The sequence below is a fragment of the Equus przewalskii genome, chromosome 7 (genome assembly GCF_037783145.1).
Source record: "Equus przewalskii isolate Varuska chromosome 7, EquPr2, whole genome shotgun sequence".
In the NCBI taxonomy this organism is placed as follows: domain Eukaryota; kingdom Metazoa; phylum Chordata; class Mammalia; order Perissodactyla; family Equidae; genus Equus; species Equus przewalskii.
In genome coordinates this window covers 31,360,443-31,374,226 of record NC_091837.1, presented here as the reverse complement: position 1 = coordinate 31,374,226, position 13,784 = coordinate 31,360,443, and the positions used below count along the sequence as shown (strand labels likewise).

At 38.9% G+C, this 13,784-nt stretch overlaps 1 protein-coding gene across 4 annotated transcripts in view; it reads right to left on the bottom strand.

Annotated features, from left to right (window-relative positions):
• Positions 1–6,031: 6,031 nt before the first annotated feature.
• Positions 6,032–13,784, bottom strand: part of ZNF268 (zinc finger protein 268) — a 29,134-nt gene continuing 21,381 nt past the window's right edge. For all 4 annotated transcript variants that reach the window (XM_008533996.2, XM_070629453.1, XM_070629452.1 and 1 more), the window contains one exon: positions 6,032–9,645. In XM_008533996.2, the coding sequence (XP_008532218.1) occupies positions 7,169–9,645 (2,477 nt within the window). In that variant the 3' untranslated portion in view covers positions 6,032–7,168. The remainder of the gene's footprint in view (positions 9,646–13,784) is intronic.

The window sequence follows — 13,784 nt, the reverse complement described above, 5'->3', positions numbered from 1 at the left end:
GTTCTGGTTCTATCCATCAGTCTCCCTAGTCTGTGGATTGTGTCCCCTTTCTCCCTTTTTTCTTTTTTCAAATATGAGAGCCTTCTTGAGGATTTCTTGTAATGGAGGGCTTTTAGTTACAAATTCCCTTAACTTTTGTTTGTCTGGAAAAGATTTAATTTCTCCCTCATATCTGAAGGAAATTCTTGCTGGATAGAGTATTCTTGGCTGAAGGCTTTTATCCTTTAAAGCTTTGAATATATCACTCCATTCTCTCCTAGCTTGTAGGGTTTCTGTAGAGAAATCCGCTGACAGTCTGATAGGGGCTCCTTTATAGGTTATTCTCTTTTTTTCCCTTACTTCCCTGAGTATTCTGTCCTTATCATTCCTACTTGTCAACTTTACTACTATGTGCCTTGCGGTGGGTCTTTTTACATTGACAAATCTAGGAGATCAAAAACCCTCCTCTACACACATTTCTCCATTGATCCCTAGATTTGGGAAGTTCTCTTCAATAATTTCGTTAAGCACACTTTCTGCTCCATTTTCCTTTTCCAAATTCTCGGGAATTCCTATGATCATTATGTTCTTACTCCTCATTGAATCCATTATTTCTCGGAGATTTTCCTCATTTTTTTTAATTCTTAGTTCTCTTTCTTCCTCTGTCTGGCACCATTCAGCCTGTCTGTCCTCGATTATGCTGATTTGCTCCTCTATATTGTCTACACGGGCATTCAGGGAATCCGTATTCTGTTTTATCTGGTCCATTGTGTTTTTCATCTCAAGTAATTCTGTTTGATTCTTCTTTATGATTTCAATCTCTTTTGTGAAGTAACTCCAGAACTCGGCTTGTTTCTCTATCTTTCTCTCTACCTCATTGAGTTTTTTGATTATAGCTGCGCTGAATTCATTATCACTTAGTTTACCTAATTTCACGTCCTCAGGACTTAATTCTGTGTTTTTATTGTTTTCCTTCTGGTCTGGGGCTTTTATAAATTGCTGGATGGTAGAGGAGCGGTTTTTTTGCATGGCGGTAGAATTCGGTTGCAGTTACAGCCTGTCGCCACTAGATGGGGGTCGAGAGCCGCGTGTTCTGAGCTCTCCGCCTTTGGGGGGGGAGGGGCGGCTGTTACTCACACGCACCAGTCTGGGTTCAGATCAGTTCTGTTCTCTGGTCTCCCAAGGCCCTTGATTTATGGGGTCCCTGTGGACGGAAGCTTTCCCCCCGTCAGCGGGTCTCCACTGAATCAGCGGCAGGAGTCCTGGATGATCCCTGGTCGCGCGGCCCCTCCCCCGCTCCTTCCCGACCCGCGCCGCAGCGATCGCAGACTCTAGGGGAGGGAGCGATGTTCTCTCCTACCGTTCCAGCGCCTCCGAGGGTGTGAGCAAGGTTTATGATCTCTGCCTTCTTGGTATTGTAGGTCTCTAACGAGCTGGCATTATGTTTATTCTCTGAAATTCAGTTCTTCCAATCTTTTGTTGTATTTTGGAGGGGAGAGAATCCCGGGTGAGCTCACCCCGCCATTTTGCTCCGCCCACCGATGATCGTATGGTTTTTATTCTTTAGTCAAACAGTGTGAGTTACTGATTGGATTTTGAATATTGAATCAGCCTCAGCTTCGCATTCCCAAGCTAAACTCCAATTTCCCTTAATGTATTACCTTTTTCTATATTGCTGGATTAAATTAAGTAGCATTTTGTTGAGGATTTTGGCATCTACTTTCATGAGGAACATTTTTTTTTATTTGTAATACCTCTGGTTTTGTTATCAGTGTAATGCTGACCTCATAATATGAGCTAAGAAGTATTCCTCATCTTCTATTTTTTGGAAGTTTATATAAGATTGAAATTCTTTCTTAAATGTTTGATAGAAGTCACCAGTGAAATGATCTGAGCTTGAATCTCTCTTTGCTGGAAGGTTTTTATGAATTTATGTTTTTAGTAAATGGAGGGCTAGTCAGGGTCTCCACTTCTTGAGTGAGCTTCGGTAGTTTGTGTCTTTTAAGAATTGTCTATTTCATCAAAGTTGTCAAATTTATGTCTGTAGTGTTGTTTATAACATTTCCTTCTACTCTTTTTTGTTTTTTTACTTCATTGGTTTCTGATCTTATCCTTTTTATTTCATTCTTGTTTACTTTGGGCTTATTTTACTCTTTTTCTACTTTCATAAACTAGAAGTTTAGGTTATTGATATGAGACCTTTATTCTTTTCTAATATGAGCATTTAATGCTACAAATTTCCTTCTAAACACTGGTTTTTCTGCATCTCAAAAATTTTGACATGTTATATTTTAATTCTTGTTCAATTCAAAATCCTTTCCATTTTTTCTTGAAATTTTTCTGAACCATGGATTGTTTCGAATTGTGTTGCTTAATTTCCAAGTATTTGGAGATTTTCCTGTTCTTTTTGCTGTTGGTTTCTTCTTAAACTGCATTATAATTTGAAGACATTTTGTATGATTACAATCATTTTTAAACATTTAGCATTTATTTTATGACCCAGGACATGACCTATATTGGTGAATGCTTCATGTGCAATTGAGAAGAATGTGTATTCTGCTGTTGGATGTTCTAGAAATGTCTTCTAGATCCAGTTTGTTGATGATGGCATAACTTGCTGAATTTTGGTTTCCAGGTTATGTTACTGAGAAACAAATGTTGAAGTGTTAACTAAGATAGTGGAGTATATTTCTTTCAGCTCTCAGTTTTTGTATGATCTGAAGCTTCATTGTGAAGTGCATGCACATTCAGGATTTCTTTTTGGTGAAATGATGCTTTTATCATTATATAAATTCCTCTTTATTCCTAGTAATTTTCTTTGCTCTGGATACATATTTATTTCCAAAAAGACTGTTTTCTAACGTCAGCTGTTAGATTAGAAGATAGGGTGGGACTGAATCAACCTGACCTATATTTAAGCTGCTCTGGGGTTTGTTGCAGATTTTGGTTTAGTTCACAACTGCTTTCTCAAACATTTTGAGTGCAGGATCAGATTCTGCCCTCAGAATCTCTCTACTCTTGCCTGTCCACCTTCCTGCCTTCAGATAATATCTGCCCTGCACTTAGGAGAGGACCTGGACATCTCAGCAGGATCTTTTTTTATTTTAGCTTTCTCCACCAATATCACACTTGTCATACTATCTCTAAGGGTTCACAATGACCTATGGGAGAGTTGGCTGGAAACCCCTGTGGTGGGGGCTCTTTGTTCAGACAACTGCTGTTTAGCTCACCTTGCTTCCCCTTACTCTCTGCGGGACCTCTCCTCTGTCTGTGGTTCCACTGAGGATGAGCACAGCAACATTCTTTTCTTACATAAAGTGTTTCTTACTTTCTAGTGTTTTGTTCATTTGGGTTTCTTTGTCTTCTGTTTTCTGATTTTGTAGCTTATCCAGTTTAACCAGAAGCAGAACACAACTGTTGAAAACTGGATATATATCCAGTACACTTCCTACTCTATTTGTAATTCTAAATACTTGCCTGTAGTTTATTTTGACTTTCCTAATAGACAGTCACCTCTACAATGTAATTATTTCTGCTCTCACCCCCAATTCCGTAAAATCTTTTGTTTTCATACCTTGGCTAGAACTGCCATTATACTGTTCAATAAAAGTAATGAGCATTCGTGTAATTTTCTTAATTTAAATGTAAATATCTACTATTGTACCATTAAGTACATTTGTCAGTTTTTGAAACCTACTTCTTGCAGTTAAAGGAGTTAATTTCTACTCCTAGCAATATTTTAAACTCATCTATGGGTATTAAATTCCATCAAATGACTTATCTACATATATTGAGATAATCTTATGGCTTTTCTTTTACCTGGTAGTGTGGTTAATTTTATAAAAAGATTTTCTAATATTAAATCTTCCAAACATCCTACTGTGTTTCAATTAGGGCCAGATTTGGCTGCATATTACAGAACCAGCTCTTATTCCATTCAAAGAAAAGGCGTCTTAAACAAGACAGTCACTTCTCTTTTGTGTAAAAGATGCCCAGATGTTGGTAGTCAAAGGCTGACGTAACAGCTCCATCCAGGCACTCTTATCTTCCCACTGCACCCTGGCAGATGGCTTCCACCCTCAGGATGAATTCAGGTTCTAGATGGCTGATAATTCTCCATCACGTGTGCTGCATATTAAAGAAAGGTAAGATTAAAGGACAGCAGGGGGCTTTCCTAGTTGTTTTCTTTTGGAAGAACTTTCCCATTAGACTCTCTCAGCAACTTCTATTTATATTTCATTACTCAGAATTTAGTACCATGATCACACTGAGCTACAAACAAAATGGAGAGATGTAGCTTTTTAGCTGGGCATGTAACCATTATGCAAACCAGAGATTCTGTTGGTATTGAAGGGATAGTGGGTCCACCACTGCTACACTTGAGAATGTCATGACTTTTTTAAAAAGAACTCTACATTAGATGCATTTTGCTATAATTTCCAATTTAGGACTTTTAAAATCTAAGTTCTTAAACATGATTTGCAAGTCATTTTACCCCCAAATGTCTATTTTCTGGGAAGTCTTGTAAAACGTTGGAATTAGCTTTCATTGACCTCTCCTGAAAATTGTCAACTATTACTGAAAAGTCTCTGGAGCCTCTTTGTTTTAGGGGGCTGGGGCAGGGCTAGAGGGACTAGGTAGATTTTTCGACCCAGGGATTCAATTTTTAACTTTTCTGTTTACTGGCTGTAGATCTATTCATTTGTTAAGTTTCATCTATCTGGTAAATTTTCCATTTCGTTTAAGACTAAGACGTAACCCAGCATTATCCTACCTTCAACATTATGTCGACATTTCTGGTTTCTACTGAGCAAGGTGGCATGTGGATTTGCCTCACACAATACAGCAACCTTTAAAACCTAATTGACCCTGGGTAATAGTAAATAGAATACTGACTTTCTCTTATGTATTTACTTTTTATTGTGTATCTTCCTTGGAACAGTGAAATACATATCCATTGATATTTTCCAGATTGAGGGGATACACGTTAGCAAATATCTGAAGTTCTTTCTTTATGCAAGCCTTCTTTTCCCTTCTGTGAATTGTCATTCTTCACCTCAGGCATCCTGAGACTAGATCCTGTATAATGAGCTGAACACAATGAGGCTTAGGCATTCAGAAATCATTTATCTCCTTCAAGGAAAGAACAGTTTCTTTGGGTAAGAAATGGGATTCTGTTCTGAACTAGAGTATAAAGTGGAGGGTGTTTCAGAAATAGTTGCAGTTTTGAGTCCCCATATATACCTCCAAGACAGCCCAATCTGACTGCCAGGGTCCCAGCTTTTTCCAGATTAATGCTCATTCATGTCAGGAAACTGGTGAGGTTGTGAAGGAAACTGACTTTGTAAGTAAGTAATTAACAGAATGATCTGTCACCACCCTGACTACAGCTGCAGTAACATTTACATGTACACAGATCAGCAGGATCACATAAATGTGTTAAATGGATATCAGATAGCTCAGATTACAAGTGAGCTAGAATTAAAAGATGACCATAAGGGGACGGCCCGGTGGTGCTGCAGTTAAGTTTGCACGTTCCACTTCAGCAGCCCAGGGTTTGCGGGTGCGGACATGGCACGGCTTGGCAAGCCATGCTGTGGTAGGCGTCCCACGTATAAAACAGAAGAAGATGCGCACGTATGTTAGCTCAGGGCCAGTCTTCCTTGGAAAAAAGGGGAGGATTGGCAGCAGTTAGCTCAGGGCTAATCGTCCTCAAAAAAAAAAAAGAAAAAATGACCATAAGACTATTCTGGGTAATCTATGTACAAGGAATGAATTAATAATTGAAGCAAGACGGTACCAGAGAACAAAGGCTCATTTTGCTTTTCTGTACATAGAGTCCATTAACAATTTAGTGCACAGTATCTCAGTCTACTTGACTGCATACATGGGGAAGGATTATTTCTCTTAAAGGATATCAGGATGTTCTAACCAGCGAGGGCAGAAGATTCCAGCTACACAAACACATGAAATGTGCACTATATTGACATATATAACTAAAGAGGTACCTGCCAGGCCTTAAAAAAGGGTACAAAATAATAAGAAAGGTCTGTACTATCAAAATATATTTTTAATAAGTCATATTATTCTAATAACAAGTTGTATTTGTTAAGAAGAATGCTGCTATGCAGAGTAGAAATCCCTGGGAAATGCTTACGTACTATCTAACCTATCATATGTGGCATTCACAAGCAAAATGCCAAACTATACAAGACTCATATAGTACAGAGAGGAGGATAACATCTAAATATCCCTGAAGATCTTATGATGTATTTCTTATTGTTATCCTGATTACCATCATGAACTGCATAACAATGTTTCAGTCAATGATGGACCACATATATGACAGTGGTCCCATAAGATTAGTACCATAAAGCCTAGTGTATAGTAGGCTCTACCATCTAGTTGTGTGTAACTACACTCTGTGATGTTCACACGACATTGTCTAACAATGCATTCCTCAGAACATGTCCCTGTCCTTAAGTGACACATGACTATTACACTTACATGCTAAAAAAAATCTTTATATTCTATTATAACATGTCTATCATTTTTAGTTGAATATTTTCTCCAACCTTTTCCTAAAAGTTTGGAACATCTGCAACCCTTAAACAATTTGTAAAGGACATTATTTTTCCAAATTAATCAAAATAATAACAAAGGGAACCCTCCTAGTGAGGCTTTATCCCATTTGACACATTTGAAGATCATATGTTTTTTTTGCTAGAACTTTGTCATTTCTAGATGAAGAATTTCCCTAACTTATAGCATCATTTCTCCAAAGTTTGAGCTTCTGATACCTCAAGTGTTTGTAATTCTGATAATTCTGCCATTCATTGGTCTTATATTTTCTCATTAAAATCCTAATGTTTAAGGAACTATGAACTTCAAATGACTGTATTCTATATTCATTAGCTTTATGGAATTTCCTCTTTGTGAGTTTTATATTTAAAAAGGACTTTCTAACATTAATTTCATTCATATGGTTCTTCACCTTATAAACCTAAAACGGTATGATGTGCTGAAAATTTTCATAGGGTACGCTGAATTCACAAGGTTCCTGCGTGCATTGACTGATTTTTTTTTAATGTATAAAATACAGCTTTCTGCAGATGCTCTTCTACATGCTATACGTTCATAAGGTTAGTTCCATTCAGTGTGAGTTTTCTGGGGTAAGAGATGATTCCATTTATAGAACTTCTCTTCTATAGGAGTTAGCTGGTATTTCCTGTGAATCGACTTTTGAGAGAAAGTTTCTTATATTTAAATCATCGATATGTTTCTCATCTGCATGAGTTCTCTGATGCATAATGAGCTGTGACTTCCAACAAAAGGCTTTCCCACACTCAGTGCATTTACAAGGCTTCTCTCCTGTATGAGTCCTCTGATGTGCACTGAGAATTGATTTCTGAGAGAAGGTTTTCCCACACTCATTACATCCATAGGGTTTCTCCCCTGAATGAGTTCTCTGATGTACAATGAGCTGAGATTTCCTGATGAAGGCTTTTTCACATTCACTGCATTCATACGGTTTCTCTCTTGTGTGCATTCTCTGATGTACAATGAGCCGTAATTTTCCACTGAAGGATTTCTCACATTGACTGCACTTATAAGGGTTTTCCCCTGCATGAGTTCGTTCATGTACAATGAGTAGAGACTTCCAAATGAAGGCTTTCCCACATTTGTTACATTCATATGGCTTCGCTCCTGAATGAGTTCTCATGTGTATAATGAGGTATGACTTGCTACTAAAGGCTTTCCCGCAGTCACTGCACCCATAAGGTTTTTCCCCTGCATGAGTTCTCTGATGTGAAATGAGCTGATCCTTCCTATTAAAGGCTTTCCCACATTCACTGCAGTCATACGGATTTTCTCCTGTGTGAATTCTCTGATGTACGATGAGTTGTGAATTGAAACTGAAGGATTTCCCACATTCATTGCATTCATGTGGCTTCTCTCCTGTATGAGTTCTCATGTGTATAAGGAGATAGGACTTGCTCCTGAAGGCTTTCCCACATTCACTGCACCCATACGGCTTCACCCCTGTGTGACTTCTCTGATGTACAATGAGCTGGGACTTCAGACTGAAGGCTTTCCCACACTGATTACATCCATAGGGCTTTACTCCTGTGTGAACCCCCTGATGTACAGTGAGCTGTGACTTGAAAGTGAAGGCTTTCCCACACTCACTACAACCATAAGGTTTCTCTCCTGTGTGTGTTCTCTGATGTACAATAAGATTTGACTTTGTATTAAAGGCTTTGCTACATTCACTGCATTCAAAGGGTTTCTCTCCTGTATGAGTTCTCTGATGTATAATAAGCTGTGACTTCAAACCAAAAGTTTTTCCACAGTCACTGCATTCATAGGGCTTCTCCCCTGCATGAGTTCTCTGGTGTGAAATGAGCTGATATTTCCGACTGAAAGCTTTCCCACATTCATGGCATTCATACGGGCTCTCTCCTGTGTGAATCCTCTGATGTATAATGAGTTGCGAATTGAAACTGAAGGCTTTCCCACATTCGCTGCATTCATGGAGTTTCTCTCCTGTATGAGTCCTCACATGTATAATGAGGTAGGACTTGCTCCTGAAAGCTTTGCCACATTCACTGCATACATAAGGTTTCATTCCTGTGTGACTTCTCTGATGTACAATAAGCTGGGACTTCAGACTGAAGGCTTTCCCACACTGAATGCACCCATAGGGCTTTACTCCTGTGTGAACCCCCTGATGTACAGTGAGCTGTGACTTGAAAGTGAAGGCTTTCCCACACTCACTACAACCATATGGTTTCTCCCCTGTGTGGGTTCTTTGATGTACCATAAGGTTTGACTTTGTATTAAAGGCTTTCTGACATTCACCACATTCATAGGGTTTCTCTCCTGTATGAATTCTTCGATGTATAATGAGCTGTGATTTCAAACCAAAAGCTTTCCCACATTCACTACACACATAGGGTTTCTGTCCTGAATGAGTTCTCTGGTGTGAAACAAGCTGGTCCTTCCTGCTGAAGACTTTTCCACATTCACAGCATTCATAGGGATTCTCACCTGTGTGAATTCTCTGATGTATAACAAGTTGTGAATTGAAACTAAAAGTTTTCCCACATTCACTGCCCTCATGGCATTTCTCTCCTGTATGAGATCTCTGATGTAGCATGAGGTAGGACTTGCTGCTGCAGTCTTCCCCACGTCCATTACATTCGTGGGGTTTCTCCTCCACGTGAGTTCGCTGATGCACTACAAGGTATGAGTTGCTGCTGAAAGCCTTCCGACAGTAACTGCATTTGAAGGGTTTTCCTCCCATACATATCTGTTGGCATATGAGTGGTGACTTCCTGTTGACAGTTTCCCTAGATTCTTTACTTTCACAGTATTTTATTCCAATAACAGTTTGCTCATGTTCAGAACGGAGGAATGATTCCCTACGTGGATGAAACTCATTAGGAGTCTTTCCAACATAATTAACATTGAAATCTATATTATATTTCAAACTCTTTCCATGTGTACCACAGTTATGAAGCTTTTGTCTTGAAGAAACATAATTTGTACCAACAAAACACAGTTTTCCAAATGCAGTACATTCATAGTCTTCTGCCATCCTTTCCAGCTTGCCTTCATTTTCTTGATGCCCTTTCATATGATCATCAATTTCCCAGACTTTGCCTAGAAATGAAAATAAACATACGTTATAAATAACAACATGATCCTGGAATAGCATAAAATTGCCTTAAAAATACCATGTCATGAAGTTATTCATTTATTTTCACATATAAGATCTGAAGTAAATAAAATCTCAAGAGTAAATGTACATACTTCTGGATACTGGGGAAAACAAAGCAAAACTAAAAAAATGAAGATAGGCATAGGACACTGACAATGAATACAGATGGTTTTGAATTTAAAATTTTTATATATTGGGTAAAGAAGGCAAAATAGGTACAAGGAAAAATGAACAAAATATAAAGAGGTTGGAGGGGAGTGCAGCATTAAATTCATTCAACAAATAATTGTTGAATGACTATTATGTGCCAAACACTGTGCTAAGATCAGAAGAAAGAGCAGAAAACTAAAAACTTAGTTAACAGTCCCCTTGAGAATAAAGTTCCATTGAATACCAAGACAAACAGAGGAAAACAAACTCACAAGAAACATCATCACAATGTTTCAGAACACTGAGGAAAAGAAGCACCCAGTAAAAGCCTCCAGAAATACCAAAAACACAAAGTTTCATATAATGGATCAAAGTTTAGAAATGGCATCTGACCTCTCATTAGTATGACTAGAGAATAGAAAACAGAGCATGCAGGAGTAAAAGTATCAAAACTTATATCACATGCACCTCTTCACAGGAAGCTAATGGAAGAAGTGCTGCAACAAAACAAACCAAGAAAAAAGATGACACAGAATAGGTATAAAAAATAAAATCTGAAATTAAATTCCAGGATAAAGATTGTATAACCAGGTCTTGTGAAAAACTAGGTTACGCTGGAGCAAGTCAAAGGCATGGAAGATGAAACTGACAGCATAACTCATTTGGTTGAATGTACCAAAAGAATATTTAGACATGTGAAGAAGAGTCTGGGGTTAAATTGATGATAAATACATTAAAGATAAGGACAGAGAAAATGGGCAGGCAAATAAAACAACTCAAGAGAAAAAAATGATTTATGAACAAAAATTAACTGTGTATACTTGCATGATTTACTTATGAATGGAAATTACAGTCATAAAGATGTAAAGACTGAAGACTGATTTAACCAAAAGTATGAAATAACTTTATTAGGATGGTGGGGTATGGGAAGAGACAATGTGTATTTCTTGGGGAGTATGAAGGGAGGAGGGTGAAAGAGAATTAAATTCCCACCCTTCCATACTGAGTCATCATCATTGGGAGTGGGGGAATCAAGGTGCAGTAGAAGAAGCTGTTTACTTAGAAACAGGGAGGTAAATGCCATAAGCAAGAGCTAAAAAGAGATGGAAGTGGTTTTCTTAGGGGAGAATGGAAAACAAGGAGGGGGCAGGGTGGACAGAAGGCTGTTTAAACATAATAAAACCCCTAAAGCCAAAGATACAAAGTAGACAGCGAAGACGACGCAGGACTAAGTATTCAGGCACAATGACAAACATTTGAAGGCTGGATTCAAGAGAGAATGTGTAGAGCTGATCAGGATGTCCCAAAGTAACATGCTGACCAAGGCAGTGAACAGAAAGGGGTATTAAGAGAACACAGCAGCAAGTCCAGTTTGCAGATGGCAGACCAGAGCGCCTCAATACCTCATTCCAGGTTTCCCTACCTCCTAAATCTGATTCATTTTGTACACATTCTGTACACAACCTTATTCATTTTGTACACAACCTCAAAATTTTATTTTCCCAAATGTCAATTCCCAACTTGGTCAGTACCTTCCCCAGGATGCACTGAGAAATAAATATGGGCACTTCTGATTACCACAATGGTTTGGGAGGGGGTATTACTGGCTATGATATGGTCCTAAAGTCAGAAACGTGTCCATCAAGAAGAAAATAGGCCAGTCAGTAATTAATCTTTGCCCTAGAATCAGATTTGCTCACGTGTTTGGCCATCAGCATTGTCCCTGTAGACTTTCAGAGTTCACGGATACTGAATCTGTCCTTACCATCAATTCCTATACTTCACCCTTCCGATGTTTCTGTTGCTGGTACTGTACTCTGCCATCCTTAGTTTTCCTTGGTTCCCACCTCTCAGACTTCCTTCATTTGATTTCCCAGGAAATCTACTGTGTTTTCTGTTGAGCATTCTCTTTGCAACAATAATGGCAAAAAATAAGATTATGGTTGGTATCTCAAGGGAAAGTTCAAAGAAATCAGTAAAGAATACCAAGGCCAGAGACAAGAAGACAGAAATCCTTTATATTTTTCATTTGTTTGTTTTTAATTTTTATTTTTTTCGGATGTACATCATATTTCAAATTCTGTATACATCACGTTCACCACCCGAACACTAATTATAGTGCATCCCCTCACATGTGACCCTAATCACCCCTTTTGCCCTCCCCCTCCCCCTTCCCCAATGGTAACCACCAGTCCAATCTCCAATGCTATGTGATTTTTTTTGTCGTTTTTATCTTCTACTTATGAGTGAGATCAGATGGTATTTGACTTTCTCCCTCTGACTTATTTCACTCAGCATAATACCCTCAAGGTCCATCCATGTTGTCACAAATGGCCAGATTTCATCATTTCTTATGGCTGAGTAGTAGTCCATCGTGTATAAATACCACATCTTCTTTATCCATTCGTCCCTTGATGGGCACCTAGGTTGCTTCCAAATCTTGGCTATTGTGTATAATGCTGCAATGAACATAGGGGTGCAAGTATCTTTATGCCTTTGTGTTTTCAAGTTCTTTGGATAAATACCCAGCAGTGGAATAGCTGGATCATATGGTAGATCTATCCTTAATTTTCTGAGGCTACTCCAAACTGCTTTCCATAGTGGCTGCACCAGTTTGCACTGCCACCAGCAGTGAACAGGATTCCCTTCTCTCCATACCCTCTCCAACATTTGTTGTTTCCTGTCTTGTTAATTATAGCCATTCTGACCGGAGTGAGGAGATACCTCATTGCAGTTTTGATTTGCATTTCCCTCATAGCTAATGATGTTGAGCATCTTTTCATATGCCTGTTGGCCATCTGTATATCTTCTTTGGAGAAATCTCTGTTCAGATCTTTTGCCCATTTTCTAATTGGATTGTTGCTTTTTTTGTTGTTGAGCTGTATTAGTTCTTTGTATATTTTGGATATTAACCCCTTATCTGATATGTGGTTTGCAAATATCTTCTCCCAATTGTTAGGTTGTCTTTTCATTTTGTTGATGGTTTCCTTTGCTGTGCAGAAGCTTTTTAGTTTGATGTAGTCCCATTTGTTCATTTTTTCTTTTGTTTCCCTTGCCCGGTCAGACATGGGACTTGAAAATATGCTGCTCAGACCAATGTCATAGAGCGTACTGCCTACGTTTTCTTCTAGAAGTCTCATGGTTTCCGGTCTTACATTCAAGTCTTTAATCCATTTTGAGTTGATTTTTGTGCATGGTGTAAGGGAATGGTCTACTTTCATTCTTTTGCATGTGGCTGTCCAGTTTTCCCAACACCATTTATTGAATAGACTCTCCGTTCTCCATCGTATGCTCTTGGTTCCCTTGTCGAATATTAGCTGTCCATAAACGTGTGGCTTTACTTCTGGGCTCTCAATTTTGTTCTATTGATCTGTGTGTCTGTTTTTGTGCCAGTACCATGCTGTTTTGGTTACTATGGCTTTGTAGTATAATTTGAAATCGGGGAGTGTGATACCTCCAGCTTTGCTCTTTTTTCTCAGGAATCCTTTGGCTATTTGGGGTCTTTTGTTGTTCCAGACAGAAATTATTAAGTTTAAAAATCATTTAAAGATGACTCAAGACTACATTAAATACGACTACTGGCTGTGGTCTGAAAGCAATCCCTGGGACGCCAACTCGCACCAACAGAATTGCGATTCTGAAGCTACGGAAAAGCATTCTCCCCAGTGACTATCGTGAGTTTAGCCACAGAAGACAATGAAAAATGAAACTATACTCAGAGAGAAGAACCAGGGGCTCACTGGGCCACTGCCACAGCAGGAAGTCCTGGCACAGACTGCCCAACCAGGACCCCAGTGCACCGCAAACCAATGACTTCCACATGGTGTTCACTGCGACTGCTCTCCCAGAAGGGGGATTCCTGCTGTACCTACCCTGCACTTCTCTCTGCCACTCTGCATGTGTGTGGCTGGTTGTTTGTGGGTAACTTATC